We start from the raw sequence: 23,220 nt of genomic DNA, 5'->3' as shown, positions 1-23,220 counted from the left end.
ACCATAGAAGCTATGTTTGTTTTCACCTCTCTATCAACCTCAATATTTGTAAGTTCTATTGGAAGAGGCTTTACAAATATACAAGCTGTAGACAATTCCTCATGCAGCATTTCTTTCATTACATCTTATTTGTTTTTGTTCACATTCTTTCCTATAAATATTTGCAATGAGGATCTTCGTCATTGCATTGTTTTTGTTCACGTTTTCCCTATAATATTCTTCTTCTTCTTCTTGTTCTCGTCAGGAAATCCCATTTTTGCACGTAGTGCTTATTATCACTAGTTAGGCCCTTTAAGCTTGTCCTTTTCACTCATGCGTAACAGTCCAGGCGCCATTTTGTCAGTTTCTGCCTTTCTGGTCCGTTTTTATTAAAGGTCTTTCTCTTATCCTACCTATCTCCACTATCCTAGATCCTACAAACTTCTAACAAATTTTTTTCTAGAACGTCGTAGAAATGATCTTTCATCTGCGACGTATATCCTGACCTTTAAAATGCCATCTTCGTATGCGAAATTCAATTCCAAAACCAACTCTCTAGACCCCTAAAAATCTAAATTCCCATAACTTTTTAATGCCAATCTGTTTCGTCTTAATTTGTCACAGTATCTTTGTCTCATAATTGCATATATACATGCCAAATTTCAAGCTCAAATTGCAATGAAAAAAAATAATGAGTGCCCTCTAAAGTTCTGGGAATCGTTGTCATCATCATAGTGAAAATTCATTTCAAGGCGACATTTTAGAATTTTCTTAATTTGCGTCTACGGGAGGTGAATTTTTCTGAAATCTTGATTCTGCATTCCAGTTCTGTTCGAGCAATATTTCAATTATTTTTTAATGACTTTTTTCCAAGTGGGGATATGATGTAGCAGAGGAAATCCTGGACACGGTAGGTGACATTGATTTTTTAATCAGATGTTGGAATCATGGTGATATTTAACTACAAAATGTAATTTGAGAATCCCATTTTCTATTTACGTGGTATGTCTTTGTCGAGTATTTTGGTAAAGTGGTTATTAATAAAAGGCATGAGTGCACCCTCTCACTGAATATACATATAGTGTGTTAGTTGACTAAATCACATAAACTGGATACTGTATAATCGTTGTCATCCCTATCACCATCATCATAATCATCAATGTATACCTCATCATCAATTTGTCCCATATATATGATTCTACTCTCCTTCAAATATGTTTATAGTCTTCCAGTTATTCAGATTAAATAAAAGACCACCTAATTCGTTCCAATGATGGATTAAATTTCTCATTATTATTATTGTTGTTATTAATATTTTTTAAAAGTCTTTTTAAGTTATTAATATTGTTAGTATTCTTATATATAAAGGCTTGTGGTCACGATAACAATCCAGTGCAATTAATTAAAGATAAACTTGAGTTCTGGTAAAAAAAGAAAATGAATTCTCACAGAATCTAACGAAACTTACACTGAATGTTCAAGATTACAAATAAATGTCATGTGCCAAACAATTTTGGAAGAAAATGTATACTGGCTGAGTAATGAGCATAGAAAGATAAGGAAATCAGGGTAGTACTAGCCCCGACACCATGTGTGTTGTCCCATATACATCTATCTGTATAAGTGATTGTTACTTTACCAAGACTCTGCCAAATTTATGATGATTTTGATGACTCTAGAACCTTGCATTACACACCATTACTTACATGCTATATGATCAACTTTTCTGATCCATTCCACACATTTTCTTTCACAATGCAATCGCATTACCAGTACTCAAGTTTATCTTTAAAGATAGTGCTCCATATATTTCACATCCACTGGCATATATAATTAACTTGTCATCAGAAACTGTCAAGATTCCAGATGAATTAAAAATTGCAAAGGTTACTACCCTACACAAAAAAGAGCCAAGAGAAGATCCAGGTAACTATAGACCAATGTCGGTTCTACCTAAAAAAAAATGTATATATATTTTATTACCATCAATATGGATTCCGAAAGAAATATAGCACTAAATTGTCATTGATCTACTTGATAATAAACGAAGTCGTTTTCACTGGCTGCTTGCCGTAGCAACAAACGGAATTGACAAAAGATTTAACTCCGTTTCGTTGACGATCAGCCATACACGAAAGACTTCATGCATAGCTGATTTTCAACGAAACAGAGTTAAGTCTTTTAGTAATTTTTCTTGTTGCTACGGCAGGAGGCCAGTGAAAAAAAACTTTAAAATCAAATTATGGAAATGCAAGCATCACTTTAAACAAACAGAACTTTGTTATTCCTTGCTCATTTTTCTTGATTGAAGTATCATATGAAAGGGCAAAAACTGAATTTTCTAGAAATGTGATTTTTCTCTTTGAAATTCAGATACCGCCTGCCAAAATACTTTTTGGTTCCCTCTCTTCAAATCCATTTTAATCACTCATGCGTGAAATATGCATCATACACTATGAACATGACTGACAAAGAAAGCGGACAAAATATACAGTTCCTCAGGTAGATAAAGGAACATCCCTTCACTGCTATTATGTAAAAAGGTGAATATGCATGTGACACCTGTTCTACACATTTTTTACATAATAGCAGTGAAGGGATGTTCCTTTGTCTCCCTGAGGAACTGTATATTTTGTCCACTTTCTTTGTCAGTTATATTCATAGGGATACCAGTTGCATCAAATGAAAAAGAGGATCTACACTTTACAAATATGTGTCATTCAGTAATCAAAATTGTGATTAAGTTATAATAAAACATCAATAATTCTTGGTTTTGTTTTTTCTGGGTCGCACTGTATATTTAAAATCATTGTATGAAATGTATTGCTGTTGGTAAATAAATAAATAAAAACTGTGCATGCTCACATTGCGCGATATCAAGAGCGAACCTCAAACAATTCTCGCTTGCTAGTACTCCAGTGAAATAACTCTTTGGACAAACCAATCAAAAAAGTTTGGGCAAAATCAGAAAACTTATAAGAAAGTTATGAATTTTTATTGACAATGAAAAACTTATTAGTTATCCGATTTTACTCATAATATTTTTGCTCTGTTTCTCTTGTTTTTCTGCATCTATTAAAAGCAAATTATTTTTGGAGTGGACTTGCCCTTTAAGATAAACTAAATAAATATCAGGCAATGACACCACCTTCAAGTAAATTAGCCATCAGATTGATAGTTGAATGTGCTGTACAACACCAGAGCTTTATTTGTTTGTTGTTGTTAGATCATCTCAAGATGGTTGACAGTATTAGGGACATACAAAACATGTATGGGTAATTTTCAGCTTTCCCTGCAAATTCATTGATAAACGTAGACATAGTTACGGTATACAGTAGAACCAGAAATGCACCGTCAGACTATATTGATTTCATATTATTGATTTCCCAATAGGAGATTCTTCTGGTTAAAACCCCTGTGAAGTAATATTCAAGATGGAAACGCATCTTGCCTACGGTCGGGGTTAATAGGCATATAAAATGGCCGACAGGTGATGAATATTAAAGGAGGAACTTGTCTTTCACGCCTCCATGGCCCCTTGGCCCCTAAACCTTCATGCAGTATTCATGAGTGGGCTTGCCAAAGTGAAAATGGTGGTTAGAATTCTCTCTCTGCTTCAGATGCAGGCTAGAAATACTTAGTGTAGGGCCCAATGTCCTATTGCTAGTCTTGATCCCAGGGGCTCTTACTGTATTCATTGGTTTTGGTTTGACACCTCTGCCAGTGAGCGAGGAAGGCTCTTGCGCCACTGTGAGCTCTGATGAGAAATCAATTCTCACTTGACCAGGTACTATTGAAGGCTACAGACACAAGAATGGAGAGAGAGAGATAGACAGAGAGAGACAGACAGACAGAAAGAGAGACGGGCTGGAGAGAGAGAGAGAGAAAGGAGGCAGAGAGAGAGACAGAGAGAGACAGAGAGAGACGGGCTAGAGAGAGAGAGAGAGAGAGAAAGGAGGCAGAGACGGAAAAAAAGCTTACTGGTACATTTCAGCATGGAGCTCATCAGCTGTATGGTTTCAAAACCTATGAATCTAGATAACTGGTCAGAGAGTGAAGAAGACAAGAGAAATGAGTACATAATATTTGAGAGAGAAAGAGGGAGAGAGAGAGAGATAACAATGGATTCCATAAAGCTACCAATTTAATCGGAGAGAAAAGAATAGAATAATCGGAATAAGAAGTAAAGAGGAGAAGTGAGTCCTTATTCATGAAACTATTTATGACATGAGAATAACAGGTAGGAAAAAGTTTCAAAGTTTCAATGAAAAGTGCCCAATCCTTGGTTTCTCAAATTCCGTATGGAATTTTGAATGCACTATTCTTTCAATGCCCCTATCTTCCTTTCTCCCCCCTTTCCCTACTCTCCAGGCTGAGATCCGGCTAGAAAAACAAGGGCTTTTCAATCTGATGCAGGAGCCCTCAAAGTTCCGCTGGATCAAGACGAGGATCTCAAGGATGTGGGATACGATGTGGGTGCCCGCTGCAGAGGAGTTCAGGAAGATCGATGGAGACAAGACGAGAGTACGCAAGAAGGTAATACTACTCGTTAGTCAGGGGTATTGTCCTACCATTTTTGACTTGGTTCGGGGAGAGGCAAACAAATAAAGGAGGGTCACTTTTCTTATAAAGGAGGGTCACTTTTCTTTGTTTTCGTCTTATCATGTTTTTTATACCATTTACTTTAGCCGTTTGTGTGAAAAGTGACATTCTGAACCAATTAATTCACGGTTGTTTCATAGTGTTATCTTTCAGAATTAGTTTAAAAGTGGTTGCAAAGAAAGCGCCTCAATTGATATATCATTATTCATCCAGCCAATGTAATGTAATATTAGATAGCTCTTACAGATACAAAGGTGTGATTGGTCCATAGCTTGTCACATGATATTGATTGCGAGGATCATTTTTTTGATGCCCGCATTGACTACCTGGTCAAAAAAGTATATATTTTTGCGTCATGCCAGTGATATCGGCATTCATTTTCTTTATTTATTTATTTATTTCCGTCAGCTTACTTTTTGTCATAAAAGCCTGTAATATCAACGATTTTAAGAGAGTTTATTTTTTGGGGGTGCGGTTTATTACGGTATCCTATTTTCCTGAGGGAAAATAAAATTCAGTGTGCAAATATAACCTCCTTTGGTGGTCTACAAAGTGTTACATTACACACCCTACCAGTCAATATTTGTATACAATTTCAAAGTTGTTTCAGTTGTTTGTGACTGACAAACCCTCCTATGAAAATCATAAATTATAAATATACAATCATCTTCCTGTATTATTTAGTTACTATTGGAAATACATTGGATAAATGCAGTATATGCGATGATGCTTGCTGTTGAACCTATTTCCTTTAAAGACCATGAGCTGTATACATGATACCACGCATGGTTATCAGGTCTATTGCCATGACAACCAACTCTGATTGTCTAACCATCCTCCACCTCTACCGCCTCCTCCTCCTCCTGCATGCTATAATCACATTAACAATATGTTTCATCATTGATGAGTTGACTTTACCAGATTGAATGCATAGCTCAGGCATTTAAAAAAAATATAGTTCTCATTTTGTATCATCCAACACCAATTGTGAGTAGAGCCTACCCTAATAATTTGATTGAAAATGAAATCCATATGCCTGTGCTGGAGCAGTTGTGATAAATCGGTTGATTGAGGGAGAAATATTAACTGATGCATTCGAATGAAGCAGTCTGCCGAGCTGTGCAAGAAAGTATTGCAGCAAGATAGGTTGTATTTATAAACTGAGATTTTGATCGTCTTATATACTTGAATGATTGCAACATGATAAACCTGCAAATGCAACTTGTATGAATTTAAATAATTAAAAGAACTTGGAGGGCATTACATCTGTTTGTGAAGGAATTGTACTGAATGGAATATCATCACTCTATAGCTAACAACCCTATATTGATTGCATCATGTAGAAGGCAATCTTAAGATTTATTGTACATTTTAAATTGTAATTCTGATGAGAAAGCCAAATGTATCAATGCCATCTAAAGCTAGCAGAATATATATGGTAAATCTACATTTTTAGGCAAAAAAAATGTTGTCTTTCTGCTTTGAGTTAAACCTGTAGGCCTATAAAGAGATACCCCATAGTCTTTTGGAGAGTCCCCCCCCCCTTCCATTTCAATACTAGACTTTCATCTATTTTTTAACTTCTTGCCAACGCGTCTTATGATTTATTTGTTTCTGCATTTAATAGCATTCCAAAGAGACAAGGGGGATTGTCCAAGTTAGCATGATTTACATGTAGGAAGGCAGATGCAAATTACTGTAGCTATTACAGTCGATGAGTCATGAGGGAAATGCTCTGCTTTGATGTCGGAGAACATATTAGGAATAACGGAGGGAGGAGAGAAGGAGAACAATCATAATGAATCGATGGAAAAGGGTGAAAAAGAAATTCAAAGTGGAGAGGATAAATTTAAGATAAAACAACCCTATGCCATTATACATTTTGCATCTGATATTGCCATGAAAACCGATGATGCTTGTGCATAAAAAGAACAAAACCTTGACTTTTTGGTGGTGCTGTGCCTCTCTCTCTCTCTCTCTCTCTCTCTCTCTCTTTCACCTCTCCCTCTCTTTCACCTCTCCCTCTTTCTCTCTCTTTCTCTTTCTCCCTCCCTCGACCTCCCTTCTAATTCTTTCTCTCTCTTTCTCTTTCTCTCTCATTAAACTGAGACAGACAGATTGAAAAATCATAATTTCAAAAGCTAAGCCTGAGGCAAAATTTATAAATTTTGTTATTGCTTTCTGAATTATCCCACCATGAGTCACTGTCTTGTGAGTTTGCTGGAGACTTTCTTTGACTCTTCTAGATGTATTTCACTCTCCTTTAAAGGCCCACTGCACTACTTGTAGGTACTTGCGCCCTCTATATAACAAACAATGCCAGAGCTGAGTTGATGAGATAACCACCTGTCCAGTGACCTTGCAGGGCGGTCTAATCCCTCCTGTAAACTATGGCAGATAAGCTTTAAAGGAACTAAGTTCCATTTGCGGGCCGAAAAGTGAAAAGGTTAGATTCCAAAGGTATTTGGAAGATGATACTAATTTAGATCTTCCCAAAAAACAAAATGGCTTGAAAAATGTCTTTTTGTGGGAAAATAATCATCTTTAGCAAGCGCTCATTTAATTAGATATTCTGATTTTAAAACCCTTGTACCAAATGGTCGTACTTTTTGGGCTTCATTGTTTTATAGCTTAATTAATATCTTGACCTTGAGAGGGAGCTATACAACATAAAAAGTTTATTATTTACAATTTCATAACTTTAGACTCGATTTCGACCGCGACAACGATCATTTAATATTGTAGAATCGCATATGCTTCCAATATGTTCATTTGAACCAAATCCATGACCCCATACCAACACTTTGTATTACCTTTAACAGCTCATTTTATTTATGTTATTACCAAAGAAAAAAAGAAGTCAGTCACTCAATAGTGTCCGACAGTGAAATCTAAAAAGTAAATGGATTTGCTTGCATAATTTGAATACATGGACACTGCTAAATTCTAAATTTTACAGATAGGACATACGTGACATATTCATAGTTCCTGCAAAGTTCTACCGAATTTGATGTTGCCTGCCAAAGGGGTACACTACCTTTAACTTTACTTCACCATAATAAACATTACAATACTCTTTCATTCTCGGTCTTGAATGAATTATTACATGTATATATATATATATATATATATATATATATATATATATTTTGCAATTTATGATGGTGCATCAACGAAACACATTTTGTTTTCATTTTGGGCTCATTCATAAAACACCTCAAAAAAGTTCTACAATTCAAGTTTGAGCATTGGTATCCCTCTTGTAACTATCATGCTTGATGTTGATATCATTGAAATGCCTGTTTATTCCCCTTTACAGTGATGCCTCGTTGGTAATAATTATTTTATCATGGAACGTGCAGTACACCTCAATATGGGGCTAGGTCAGGAGTGAAATATTTAAAAATGCGTCGTTATTATCAACAGGGAATTTTTTTGTTGTTTGGAGAGTGGATTGTGATTTGAATGCTTTTGAGGCAGTCAAATTGCCAGTGCAGGAATTTTTTATTCTTTGTTGCCTCAATATCTTTGAAAACATGTTTCATTCTCCAAAGAGTAGGAGAATACACCATTGACATGCATACATGACTGCCTCAATATCATTAAACACAATCCATCATCCAAACAAATGGGAGGGGAAATAAGTTGGCCTTTCAATGATAAAAAATAGGTCATTTTTGTAATGAAACCACATGTATACTGTACTTCAATTGTTAGGTATATAGGGCAAGCCATTATGTTTGTCCTACCTAGTAACAACTAATGTATGGAATTTGAATTCTGACTATTGAAATACAATTATTCATAACGGATGAATGAAATAATTTGTATGGAGGCACTTCACAAAGGCATATGTGCATTAGATTTGGTTTCATTACAAAAATGGTCTACTGAACCATGCAAGACAAGTTCTCTGTCAACAGCATAAAGTGCATTCATGAGAAGAAAAGGCCTTTGTGTGTACCCTCTGCAAAAACACCTGAAAGGGGGCAACATGCATTTACACCTGTGTTTTGTGGATTCAATGTTCACTGAATTCATTCAATTTGACTGCATTTGAACAGATGCCCGGCCCCCCCACTCCGAGAACGGACGGACCCCATGCGTGTTGCCAAAATGTCCTTTTCGTAACAAAAGAAAAAGGTTGACCCGTATTGAGAAAAAGGCTCGTATACAAAAGAAAAAGGTCGAGCCGTATTGACTTTACACACCGGACTTTTGCTGAAAAGGGGGGGGGGGGGTCGGTTGGAACACGCATATGTGTACCCTAAATAACACTGAGTGGGGGGGGGGCCGGGAACAGATGAAACTGCTCTTACCTCACTGAGATAAAAAATAAAATGGATTTTCAATGATACCATAAAGGTCATTTTCCTAATGTAACCAAATCTAAACTTATAGGTGCCTCGATACTAGATCTTTCATTCACCTGAATACAACTAACTGTATTTCAAAGTCAGGATGCAAACTGCACATACAGCTTTACTTTGTGACTTTCTAGGGGCGCGTTCATGCTTGATTTTGACGGCCAGAATCAGGCATCTGTTATGCTTTTAGTTTAAAACACGATTGCGTTCATGCTCACTTTTGTAGAATCACCGAAAAATGGCGATCACGATCGCCGATCGTAAACTCACAAAAAGATGCGTTTACAATTTGTAAACGCGTTTAAATGGGGTCAACGCACCGACCTCTAGTGGGTCTACGTAGCATGCGCACACAGGTTTGCGAATCCAGCTGAAGGCCACCCAAGGAGAATTGCCTGGAGAAGTGAGCATGAACAGTGCACCGTGGAACTGCGATTACGATGAGCGTTTACGATGAGCGTTACAAATCGCTCATTCTGCCTTCAAAATCAAGCATGAACGCGCCCTAGGTAGGGCAGGCCGTACTCTTTGTCCTACCTAGCAACACCTAATTTATGCAATTTGAATTCTGACTATAGAGATACATAATTCGTAACGAGGCACTTCACAAAGGCATATGCATAGATTTGGTTACATTATGAAAATGGCCTATTCAAGTATGATAAAAATACCTAAAGAGATATCAATGCTCAAACTTGAATTGCAGAACATTTTTTAGCAGTTTATATATATACCGCTGCATTTTCTTCTTCTTTATTGTGTCACTGAATAGCAATTGGGTATGAAAACTAAAGCCGCGCACAACATGTGAAGCGCAGTATACAGGCCTGATAAAAACCCGATTTTTTAAATATATTTTTTTTACCAGATTTTTTTTCTTCTTCCCTCTTTTATCCTGATTTTATCCTGATTTTATCCTGATTTTACCCTGATTTTACCGATTTCCCCATTATTTTCTCTAATCTTCCATATTTTACCCTATTTTTTCCCCAATTTTCTTACTCAAAAGGGGGGAATGTTGTTAGATGCCATTTTTTCCCCACGAATCCTATTCTCTTTTTTTTTTACTTAAGGGGGGTGTGGTTGAGGGGGGAAATTTTTTTTTTTTTTAGTGCTCACTATCACTACTGAGTATAGGTAAAACACCCTGTGGAAAATTGAGGCAGTTTACAATGTGGACAAGGCTTTACAGTAGATGTAAGGTACATGTACATGTATAGTATCAAAAATATACTGATCCCTACACACTTTAAAAACTTTGTGAAAAAAACCCACTTATTCAAATCCCTCTAAGCACTTAACATTTTGTTTAAATCAATGCTTTTATTGTGCTTTTATTGTGTAGTAACTCTGTTTGTATCATTTTAATTATGTCACTGCTGTCTTAGCTCTCTATTAGGTACATACATGTAGTACTACATGTACATGTGATATGTACTTGTAGTAGCCTAATGGCTGCAAGGAAAACAGCACCCTGGCGCCTAGGAACGTAGTATTAGGCACATTAGAAATTAGTCTATTATTATCATGACTTATAACTTGGATTAATTATATTATAAAGAACATTGCAAATCCATTTTAACTAAATTATCTATACAATCAATTAGTAGTGAGTAATATATGTACTGTACATACATGTAATTGACGAATACCCTACACTCCCGCAGGGCTTGTAATTGGCATTTATAAGGAGCATATGGGGAGGTAACGGTTCATTGGTCTGCAGTAGGAAAATGTATCTTGTATACCGGTATTTCATTTCTTCTCCAGGACAACCAGTACTTGCTGGAATGCTCCCCAGGGAGTGGAGAATGTGCATACATTGTGTGCGGGTAAGCCTGAATCCGATGACCAGGGTAATAATATGATTGCAGGGCCCTCAGGGAGAACAGTATGAATACTGATGAGGGTACCCTGGGTAAACAAGACATTATCATTATTATTGTTGCCATACCGGATATAAACCGCAATTTAACACAATTAAATACAGGTTTTTTGCTATTCTTATCTTATAAATGCTATGCAGATGACATCAGTTTATTTATAAGGTGCTTAATGGCCATGTGTGCATCATGTGAATATAAGCAGCAATATTTCTATTACAGGGTCATATAGGTGATTACATTGCCGTTTGCATACCAATAGACACTGAGTTTCTAAATGGTGTTTTGATACTCTAGCCATGTTTAGACGTGACTTCCTAGTCGGCGTAAGATTTTTTGTGCAGCAATGAATATTCCATAAATATTTGACTTACACCATTAGTTGTCCATACGCTCTTACTCCGACCAACTTGCCCGATTAAGTTAACACATTATTCCTTCCACCGACCCAGTCTTACTCAGCATAACTTCTGGAAGTGGTTGGGCCCGCACGAGTTGACCCCAACCCAGCTTCTGCATCTAAACCGCGCTAAATGTAATTTTCGATTGTAAACAAACATATTCCTAAATCATGAAAGTCACTCTGAAGGCATCAACAAAATTGCATGCGGTAAACACTGTAGGTTTGACCCCGGAAGTTTTAAATTTTAGATCATACAACCCTTGTGAAAGGTCACAGATAATCTGAGTGTGAAATAAGAGCATCCACACGATCAACTTACGCTACACTCTAGTCGTGTTTCGCGTTACTCCTGGAAAAATCCAGAAGTAAATCAGTCAGCATAAACATGACTCTCGTTCAGATGGTCACTACCTTTACGCCGACCTTTAATACCATACTCATGCCGACTAGCTCTAAACATGACCTTTACGCAGATCAAAACCACCGTGTGAACACGGCTACTATGAGACAATTTTCCATGAATCATGTACCCGTAAATGTTGTATGATGGTATTCATACAAGCTATGGTTATTGATTGCTGCATATTCAATGGCGGAATGAGGTTATCTTCTATTCTCCATTTTAACTGCTCTAGAATTCATACTAGGCTATTAAGGCAATTAATTTGCGACATGCATTTTGAGGACCACTCCGCTTTTAGATGGAATTGAAATACATGGCCTATTTATTATCACTAGACGATCCTTGTGTTGATCAGAGAACAAGGCGCTGAAATTTTCTGGTAAAACATTACTTGACATTTGCCATTCTCCACCAGGTTAAGCAAATGGGTACCTGTGAGGTGAAATTTAATTGACTGTGTGCATGGTAGATTTATGTGTAGAGGTTCATGTATATAGCTCGGCTAAAACTGGCTAAAAGCAGTGGCTCGAAATTACATCCAAGAGGCTACATCCGGGCAATTTGGGTTTATTGGCAATAGCGAGAATTACAGGGTCCTTGAGAACAATCTTAATACCGGTACTGATGAGGCTACCCAAGGTAAACAGGAAGACACCCCCCCCCCCCCCCCCCCCGAAAAAAAAAAAAAGAAGAAAAATTGTTATCATTGTCTTCATAATCAAATCAAATCAAATAATCAACATCATCACTGTTATTAATATTGTTATTATTATATCTATTACCATCATTTTCAACATCACCGTTGTTGTTATTAGTCCAATTGTTTACAATATTTTCATCAGTGATGAATGTTATTTTTAATGGTTTATTCCCACACTGTCATCTATGTTGTACGAAATGTAGCTACGTATATCTAAAGCATGAATAATCTTTGATCAGGGGTGTTCATTCACTGCCCTCAAGTAGATCTACAATGAACACAGATTTGCCCTTTACACATCTCATACCTTGGGGTAATAGCATCACTCATTCACCCACTCCCTGGGCCTGAGGTAAAACAAAATGGCAAAGATCGTGCTACACTATTTATTTAATCCCTTGTTTTGACACCATGCAAGTTGCTGTAACAGGGACCCGTTTGCACAAACAAGGATCTGAGTACTAGGTCCTGGGGGGTCTTTCATAAAGCTGTTCGTGAAGTTACGCATGACTTTACGAATGACTTGTATATGAAGTGCCAGATAGGATGCCCAAAGGTTTTCCTGATGAATAACAAAGTGTGCCTATATTTTCAATAACCTCAATTAAATTAATGCACAAAAATATACTTTGCATTAAAAATGTTTGTTATAATAAGAATGTTAATCTACATCTGCACAGTTCAACTTTAGTTGATGCAGTTAATAATGATTGAGCATCCCATTTGTGTTTTTCATATAAGTCGTTCGTAAAGTCATGCGTAACTTTACAAACAGCTTTATGAAACACCCCCCCCCCCTGTTCTCATCGCTGATTCAAAAGGTAAATCTCAAGTACTGAACCTCTATTTTATTCTTTAATTGTCAAGCAATTTGCATTTGTGAACCTACAACACTTTCCTGCTCCCTGTGAGATGATTTTTAGCTAGAACTTTAGAAGAAGTGCACATCTGTGAGCAATTTGTACTATTGACGAATTTGAGTTGGAATAAATTTACAATGCTAATTTATTTAGAGCTGAAGCATGGTTTTATGGGTACCGGTACTAGGATGCAGGTTTTTATTAATTGTAATAAAATGAAGCGTGAATACTTTGAGTGACTCTGTAGGCGTGTCTTCACTATCTCGAGATTGCCAAATATCCAGCTATTTGAACTATCCCGATCGAAACTATCCTGCTAATTTGCGTCTTCATTAGACCGAAAATTAGCATATTAGCTGGATAGTTGGTCGGGATAATATCCCAAGATATCTTGGTCTAGTTTGCAAAATATCCCAATATTTCCGAACTAGCGGGATAGTTTGCGACCATCTTCATTAGACCGAAGTACAGAGTCAAATATCCCGATGCCATCATGCACAACGATTTCCGGTTTTCCGTGTTTACCAGTTGTACCAAGAAGTCACCAGGTAACTTCTTGGTTGTACTAGTGCGCTGAGCGGTATAGATCGCCTGGGATCGGGATATTTGACTCCGTACTTAGGTCTAATGAAGACAGTCGCAAACTATCCCGCTAGTTCGGAAATAGTGGGATATTTTGCAAACTAGACCGAGATATCTTGGGATATTATCCTGACCAACTATCCAGCTAATTTGCTACTTCGGTCTAATGAAGACGCCAATTAGCTGGATAGTTTCGATCGGGATAGTTCAAGTAGCTGGATATTTGGCAATCTCGAGATAGTGAAGGCGGGCCTATTGTGTATATAACTTGTGAACGACACAATTGGTGCAGGGCATTCTTAACCTGAACTGCATGATGCTGCTCTCTGTGTGCCGTTCAAGGTTTCTGGTTTCCCCAGCAACACTTCAGTTGCTTTCTTCATCTGTCTGCACACCCACTTGTTTGCCACATGTGCATTTTAACCCAAAACAATAGGCACCGGTTGAGGGAAGGATTGCTTTGTGCAACACATTGGCTTTACAAAATTACCGTAAATCTCTGTGTCTAAGACGCGCCCCTATTTTTTGGGGGGGGGGGGAAGGAAAAAAAAAATTGTTTTTTTTCTTCTTCTTTTTTTTTTCTTCTTCAGACTCCGTAGGCAGCAAGCCAGGTCCGTGTTCAAAAACCCATGTGGTTAAGGACCTTTATTTTACTGCGAATTGCAGTTAATGCGCCAATTTGTGCTTGTGAACTTGTCAGAAATAATAGTATCAATGTCATTTTTAAAACTAAAGATGACAGATTACAGTCCAAACAGAAATTTGGCCTTACAGGTAGTGTTGTTCTAGTTTCTGAGTGGTGAGTCAACACACCGTGTACGACTGAGCTGGGAGACATTGCCATGCACAGTGCCAGGTGGAGGGGCATAAACCGACCTTTTTTTTTTTTACCCGTGTATAAGGCGCACCCCGGCTTTCAAAAAAAAATTCGGCAGGGAAAATGCATCTTGTACACAGAGATTTAGGGTACCCATTTCCAGTGTTGATCAGCTCCCTGACAAGCTGTTAGATTAATCTTGCTCTGAAAACAGTTACAGAATCTTGTAGCCTTAGCCACATCTATCCCATGATATAAATGGAATGTGGCACAGGCAGATTGTTTATATGGCATATAGAGGGTGAAATACACAGCTGTTAGTACATGGTTTTTATTTGTTCCTCTTGAGAGGTTAAATACCAATAGAATAGTCTTTGAACTTTGCCTCTAACTGCCATTGTGTAGGTATTTGATTTGGTAAGAGCATGATATCTGTTGCTCTTCCAAAGGTGAATGAGTAATGCGTTATGAGTGCTCGTGCACCTAGAACATTAAGTGGATCAGGGGCCCGTTTCATAAAACTTGTTTTCAATAACAAATGCAAAATTTCTACGACAAATTTGCTCTCAGCCAATCAGATACCATGATTTCAGTAGCTTATAACAGTAGCTTGTAACTTGTTATGGATAACAAGTTTTATGAAACAGGGTCCTGGCGCTGCTCAGTGGCTGCTGGGCTCACGATCAATTGGGCAAAAAGAATTTCCATTTTCGGTTTAACTTAATAAAATCGGGAGTGGACTTTAAAAGATTATTATTATTATTATTATTATTATTATGAATCCTATATATTATTATTATTATTGTGTCTCTATGTTTACATTCATGCTGTAGTCTGAGTGTGTCCTTGCATTCAGTTCAGTTCAGTTCAGTTTATTGAATTCCATCTTTAAAAACATTTTTACAAAGTAAAAACATACAATTTTATGTACAATATAATACATAAATTGGGATAGTATATACATGTGAAATGAATTAATACAAAACAGAATAAGGCACAGCTGTAAAAAAAAACAAGAAAAGGTTTTGTCTGGACATTCTTTGCACACTCTAAATATCGAAAATGTTATATCAACATTTCAAAGGTTTACACGAGTGACAACAGAATGTTATCTTAACACTTGATATGCAGGATGCAAGGTGTGTCTTACAATGTTGGTTTTCCTCCCTTTTAACCCAATGTAGGGCTTTCAGAGGTTTCATATTTTCCATTGTAATCAGTTTTTTCCTCGTCAAATTGGCAGCAATTGATCCTTTCCATTTTAATTTTTGTACTTTGATGTTGTTGATAAAAAAGATTTAATTAATAAACCAATTCGAATGAAAATCTGAAAATTTAATCAAAAAAATTGCCAATTTGTTCACAAAAAGAGTGGTTACATGTATATATAACACCACGTTGCAAAGTTACAATAAGAGCGCTCTTATTCAAGAATAGCACAATGTACTACATTGCAATAGCCTCAATTTCTTTGATTTTTACTCTTTCTGCCCATGTACATGTATGATGTGTACATCCTAGCATTCTGGATGAAAAAATAATGCAAATATGTCACTAAAAGGTGACGCTGTACTGCTATGGGTTGATATACGATACCGTTATTAGTAATTTCAATTTGTTGCCATATGGTGTGTACTCGATCCTTTGAGTCATGTCCATCAAAGGGAACAAAAATGTAATATGAAATGTGTTGAATGTAATATTTAATTCAAAAGAAGATTGTGCATTAATCATTGAATTGATATAGCTTGTTATCTGGGATGAAATTTTGTCTAGGTTTGGAACCTAAATTTTGATTTGTTTCAGTAAAAGTGAGATTGCCCCACTCTATTAACAAACTCTCCTTATGTGCTCTTTCCCAACCTAAATTGCTCACTGCTCATTAGTAGTTTGTGCTGTTGCTATCTGCATCACACGTTGTACTTAACTTTCACCTCTCCCTCCCTTCCTCTCTTGCCATCAAATAGCCCCTGAATAATTAAAGATAAACTTGAGTTCTGGTAAAAAAAGAAAATGAATTCTCACAGAATCTAACGAAACTTACACTGAATGTTCAAGATTACAAATAAATGTCATGTGCCAAACAATTTTGGAAGAAAATGTATACTGGCTGAGTAATGAGCATAGAAAGATAAGGAAATCAGGGTAGTACTAGCCCCGACACCATGTGTGTTGTCCCATATACATCTTTCTGTGTAAGTGATTGTTACTTTACCAAGACTCTGCCAAATTTATGATGATTTTGATGACTCCAGAACCTTGCATTACACACCATTACTTACATGCTATATGATCAACTTTTCTGATCCATTTCACACCTTTTCTTTCACAATGCAATCGCATTACCAGAACTCAAGTTTATCTTTAAACCTGTAAATAATGCAACATTCTTTTCTTGTTTTATACTTTCTAAACTTGCTCAGATCTTGGTTCATATTGGAGCGTTGACCAAAGAATCTGGATTCAAGATCGCAGACAATGCCTTCAACGGTGGTCCACTCGGGGAGCTTGTTCAGTGGAGTGACATCCTATCCACTCTCCACATCCTGGGCCATGACATAGAGATATCCACTGCAACTACCACACTCGGAAAGTAAGTCTATGGGTAGGCAGAGCTGCCAACTAGTACGGATTTCCTGTTATTGATACGTAAATTAACGATCATTACAGAATGATGTCTCAAATTACAGATTTTAAAAAATTTTAAAAAAATAAAAAAACTTGTCTTAATAGAAGCCATTTTTCAAGGAAAACTGTGTTGTGAACTTGTTGTGACGACCTGTGTGACGACTTTGTGTGAGTAAAATCACCCAAAATTTCAGACAATCATGCGTCCGCGCATAGGAAATTACTGATTTATACCAAAAATTACTGATTTTGAGCCTTGTGATTACTGATTTTCTGTTCTGGAGGTTGGCAGCTCTGGGTAGGAAACAAAATGGAAATAGTGGAAATGATGTACATGTCTGACTATTGAACAGGCTCTGTTGATTATTATACGTCTTACTCCTAGATCCTAATCACTTGATTGGTTAAACATGATCACCTGTGATTCATTTAATGAGACTATCCCACTTTTTTTTTTCTCATGAAAAGGGCACGCACTTATAGATTCCAGTACCATCTGACGATTTTGAACGATTAACGAGATGCACTAAAATGCGCTAAATCTATGTGGCGGCTAATACACACGTAGCACTGTGTGTTTACACAAATTGTAGAGGTATTGTGCTTGTTCTCTGTATGTGCACCTAAGTACCAGTAAATGTACTCAACTTGCCATTGATAATGATATGATTGAAGCACTCTTCAAACCACTCCATTCTACATCACATACGAGGATCGTGGGGTTTCATCGTATCAAACAAATGATGCGTGGATACAATCTCAATTCGAGTGGGGATAAATGGTGTAATTATTACTTGCATGAATGACTTGTATAAGGGTTAGGTTTCCAAGCCAGTCTAAGCTTCAAATCTAGATTGTATGAGACAAGCCAGTAAAATAGTGAGAAGTAAAGTAAGTGGCCTGAAACCATGTGTCACTCGTATTTTTCATGGCAATTTTATATTTGGTGCCTAATTGCATCATATGTTAAAGAGGTTTGGCAGTGAAACCTTTTTATGAAGACCACTCAAGGGGGTCAAGTTGTCTTTATGTATGATAGGTTTCTTTGATTTCTTTTTAAGATAAGAAACTCTTTTCAATGAAAACAAAAATGTAGTTCGAGTAGACAGGTGGTCATTAAAGCAGGTTTGACCTTTTCTTGTGATTAATATTTCCTGTCAATAAGAAATGAAATATTTCTTGTTTTCTTCTTTCTTCCAGTCTTTTGAGAAGGAAAGGATTAACCAACAAGATGAACTGTCCAGTGAAGGGCAAGAACCTTTATGATCTGGTCTACATTGACATCGTTGGTATGAAACAGCTGAAGAAGACTATTGGTGGACAGTGGCAACAATTCAGGTAGGCTAGTATGGCATTTTTCAGTTTAAGATCAGCACCAATACACGTTTGTGGAAACAACCATTTTATATAAAGCGCCATCAATAATAATAATAATAATAATAATATGGATATTTATATAGCGCCGGTATCCGCCAGGCTCTGACGCTCATGGCGCTGTACATAAATGTATTACTATCACAAAAACATAACTTTCTTAACTAAAATAAAGTAAACTAAAACAACACAAATTATTACGCTACATTGACATGATTAAATAGCACTGTTTAGAAAGAGATGGGTTTTTAGAGCAACTTGGAAGTTACAATAAAACCGACCAACTTGCGTGATACTTTACAGTGCATCCACACTCTCCACTTCCAGCCAGTTGCCCTTTTAAGTGCACAGATACTAGGCCTGTCTTCATCAGCTCGAGTTTGCCAAATAACCTCTTATTTTAGACTCGGGATATTATCCCAAACCTTGAAATTGCGCCTTTACCAGACGGATACGCTCATCACAAACTAGCTCGGACGGGTGCAAAATAAGCAGACTATTTCCCAATCAATTTGCGGGATATTTAGGAAACAAGACCAAAATTTCTCGGGGGGGGGGGGGGGGGGGGGGGGGGGTAAATATAGGTTAAGGTGGAGGTCAATTGTGAACTTATTAAAGCCTATTGTCATGGTTGCAGCTGTGGTTTACATCTAAAAACCAAAAGTTGTAGACCTAATAAACAAGCCTTGACTTCATGACATCGTTGTATGTGGAGTAAGCATATTCACAGTGACTTTGCATGAATTAAGTACAGCTCATCGCCTCAGCCATATGTAGGTGAGCTGATCAGGTGCATGTGTGATGTTGTCACAGTAGCTGCTGCAAATTCGAACCCTGTTGGCCTTCATTTTGGAGGGTGTGGAAAAATTATGGTTTAGTTTGCTTTTTGTGCAATATCTAAAAGGCAAAATATTTTTATTCCTTTACGATATTCTACATTCATCACCTTTAATAGTGTGGCTATGAATTTTATACTTATTATCTACATATTTAGATTATAAAGTTTTTTGTTATGTGTTATCTACTGTGACCTAGAGGGGTGTTTACTTGTATGCTTTAACAGTGCAGAGTCTGATGAACTCTGAGGTCAACAGTTCTAGTTTCTTGTAATCAGGACAAACCACACAATGTGGTCAGTTGACGTGAATGAGTTAATACCCTCCAGGCTCCCAGCACATGGTGCTAATGTTTTGTTACCTTTGCATATTGTGTGACACTATTCCACCATTGGAATTTGTTGTATTCTATATGGACAATAAAATTGGAATCTTAAAATTAAACGTTCTTGGAATTTGACCAAAAATCTAATATATCCAAAGTGTTTGGTACTGCATATCAAGACAGTCAATTATGACAAACATCTAGTGATAAAACTCTTAAACTATTTCTGCTGATATGGTAGATCCCCAAATGCAATTTGTGGAACACTCCCTGAAAATATAGACCTTCCAAAATTGCAAAACAACTGATCTTTTATTAATCTTTCAATCTTTCAACATATTATATTATTTTATTTATAAAATATTTACTCGGCAGATAAACTATTTTCATATTTCAATTCATAGATTACCTGTAATCATAGCTATAATGGGACTAGGTTTTGAGAATATGAAGAAAACATGTTTGTTGAAGAGACATGGTGATAGTAACCTCTTGAGAGGGTAGGAAATGAGATAATCACCTGTCTTTGGATATGGCACAAACATAAACTGAAAATGATCGAAAGATAAAGAGTAAAAAGCAAGGCTGCCGGTTGTTTTTTTAGAACGAAAATGGCCTTGAGCCTGCTCAAGGGATACCCTTTTTCCCCTAATTATAGAAGTTGTCTCCAAACAAGTTGAAAAGTGTGCGTTATACATGTATATTGATGCCTTGTGGGGATTAGCATTTCATGCGTGTTGTGAAATAAAGTCAGAATATTGCGACTTGGGAGAACTGATTGAGGGATGTTACTGTCAATGATCAAAATGAATCATTGTATATATTAGGGAATATCACTATATCAGTGGTGAAAATGATGAATTATAGATAGGAGAAGGATTAGAAGAATATTAATAGAATAAATGGAAGAGTATTGTAGATGGAACATATATTGAACCAAAATTATGTGAAGTAGTGTAGTCAAGATGAAAAAAAAGTAAACTCAGTTGAGATCGATTTAAAGTCTAGAGTTTTGGAATGTTGATAGATCAGACCTGGATATCTAATTAGGCAGAAAGTGAAGACAATTGTTCATAGCTTGCTCATGTCCCTTTCACATTCATCACAGCCTGGTTGTACATGTACATATAGAGAACATTCAACCCAAATATTTTCCATTATTTTGCTAGGTCTGACGTGCATACACGCATGAGTGTGTGTATTTTTAACGACTGTAAGCAGATATTTATGGAAGCTCATAAAGTCTGAAGGAAAAAGATACACCATTAGACACGTGACATATCACGATAGAAATGTCATCATGACCTTTTAATAAATATGAGCTAGAGACTTTATTATCGAGGCTACAGCTGTACGTACTTATGAATTATTTGAAGGACAGGCAAAGTGTACATATATGCACAATGCTCGATTGGATGTGTATGAAATTTGTTGATTGTACAAACTGAATTAGATATGTTATTACAGTATACATGTAGATGTGGACTTTATGTAAATATACGTTTTTTACAAATATATGTCAAAATTAAACGTTTATGATAAGAGTTATCAAAAATATCTTTAAAACCTGTACACCTTGATTCAAGCATTGTTTATATAATATTGGATGGCCTTGAGTGTGATACAAAAATATATTTCTCGAGCTATGACAACATTGGAGTCAAAGACGAGTCTAATATTGTCTTAGCGAGAGCAATATATTCTTGTATCACACAAAAACAAAGCCATACAATATTACTATTATTATTATTATCATCTATATTAGTCTTACCTCAGTAAATATGGCTTTGTTTTTGTGTGATATCGCCATGATATTGAAGTTTCCGGATGACTGAACAATACAAAAACAATATTGGTCAGTCATCGGGGTACTGCGCTAAAGATATTGAATGCATTGATTTATTGTACCACCTGGAAGTCTTATATAGATAATAATACTTGATATCTATTTTTACAATTGATGAAACTGTATTTGATAATTAAATTACTGACAAAGTCTTCTTTATCAACACAATTTTCATGCAGTACTAAATTTGGGCAGATTATGGTACTTACTGTACTGAATAGCTACAGGAATTACCAAAGACTTCAGTGTACCGACTCAGTTTAGATATCACGACCTCCTAGTTAATAAACTATTCCTCAGCTCAATAACTTTTTTTCATTTCTAATTTGTAATCATAACTAGTTTTGCATTTTCAAATTATGCCTTTTTTTTCTTCTAATTTTACTTGAAGTTTTGTTATTATCACCATTTCACCCACTCTTCAAGTCACTTTTATTTTATTTTTTTCTTCCCTAAAATTTTCAGTTGCATCCTCAGGGTTATAGACTCTTTTGGAACAGAGCCGGCGTACAATGTGGATGTTTACATCAAAAAGGCTGGTACCAAGTCTAGCTGGGGGAACTGGAACCTGGTCCCAAGGCAGTTCTTCACTATGTTTCGTAAGTCTCTTTTTTTTTCTCTGTCTCTCTCTTGTCTTAGGATGTGACTTTTCCATGGAGGATGTGTACATTTCACAGAGTATTAGACATCTGAGAAGAGTTGAGCATGATGCTAGAGTAATTTAATATCATAATAATGCTGCAAACCAAAATAATAGTGATAGTAACAATAATGTTAGTGATGGTGATAGTGATATTTATGATAATGATACTGATGATTTTAAGACTGATTTAGATGACCATGATGTTGAAATTGATGTTGATGTCATTGTCTATGTTTTGATATCAATATAATAGTGATAATGATATTAAACTGTAATAGTAATGATAAGTGTTATGCATTATTAAAATGGTTTAAATTTGGAAGGATGTTTTAGTTTGTAACTTTATCAGGATGTTGTAGTTCCTATTAAACTCTTCATAAAAGACATTGATTTTTACAATAAACTAACTCATGATGACTGTGAAACACTTCCTAAATCTCAATGACCAATACTCAATTAAAAAAAAATCAAATTAAACTATTGAAGAAAGGGAAAACTTAGACCTTTGTCTAACCTCCTTGTTAAACTCTATTTTAGACCCAACCTAAATCCAGCATTGGTTTTAATTGTTTGTAGAATATGGACCAATAACTTTACTTTTTCATGATTTTCAATTTCTTTTTTTCTTCTTCAGCTCATACACCAGACAATTCTTTTATGGGTTTTGTAGTAGATCATCAGATGGATACAACCAAAGCAGACAGTTCCACCAAGAGAACAAACCGTGCCCTTGTCTATGGAAAAAGTGCTAAATTCTGGACTGTGAGTACATGTATGAAATACTCGTATGGGATTCCTAAGAGTGTGGGACAAGAGGGGAGTACTGTAAAAGTAGAAACTGGCTGGAATGCTCCCCAGCGAGTGGAGAATCTGCATACATTGTGTGCAGGTAAGCCTGAATCCGATGACCAATTGTTTTTCCTCGATATATTAACCCTTCCATGTGGTTCCTTTATTATTTTAGATGCACAT

The 23,220-nt window shown here is 36.3% G+C and overlaps 1 protein-coding gene across 2 annotated transcripts in view; it reads left to right on the top strand.

Moving 5' to 3' along the window:
• The window catches only part of LOC100888694 (alpha-1,6-mannosylglycoprotein 6-beta-N-acetylglucosaminyltransferase A), a 59,907-nt gene that overhangs the window by 24,057 nt on the left and 12,630 nt on the right, over positions 1-23,220 (top strand). Inside the window, exons 7-12 of one of the 2 annotated variants that reach the window (XM_030974714.1) lie at positions 854-889; positions 4,351-4,515; positions 17,020-17,189; positions 18,425-18,562; positions 22,071-22,204; positions 22,883-23,010. In XM_030974714.1, coding sequence (XP_030830574.1) covers positions 854-889; positions 4,351-4,515; positions 17,020-17,189; positions 18,425-18,562; positions 22,071-22,204; positions 22,883-23,010 — 771 coding nt within the window. The remainder of the gene's footprint in view (positions 1-853; positions 890-4,350; positions 4,516-17,019; positions 17,190-18,424; positions 18,563-22,070; positions 22,205-22,882; positions 23,011-23,220) is intronic. The other variant, XM_030974715.1, reaches the window with a different exon arrangement.

The sequence above is a fragment of the Strongylocentrotus purpuratus genome, unplaced genomic scaffold, assembly GCF_000002235.5.
Source record: "Strongylocentrotus purpuratus isolate Spur 01 unplaced genomic scaffold, Spur_5.0 spur5_scaffold_7, whole genome shotgun sequence".
Taxonomy (NCBI): Eukaryota; Metazoa; Echinodermata; class Echinoidea; order Camarodonta; family Strongylocentrotidae; genus Strongylocentrotus; species Strongylocentrotus purpuratus.
This window is presented reverse-complemented; position numbering and strand designations above follow the sequence as displayed.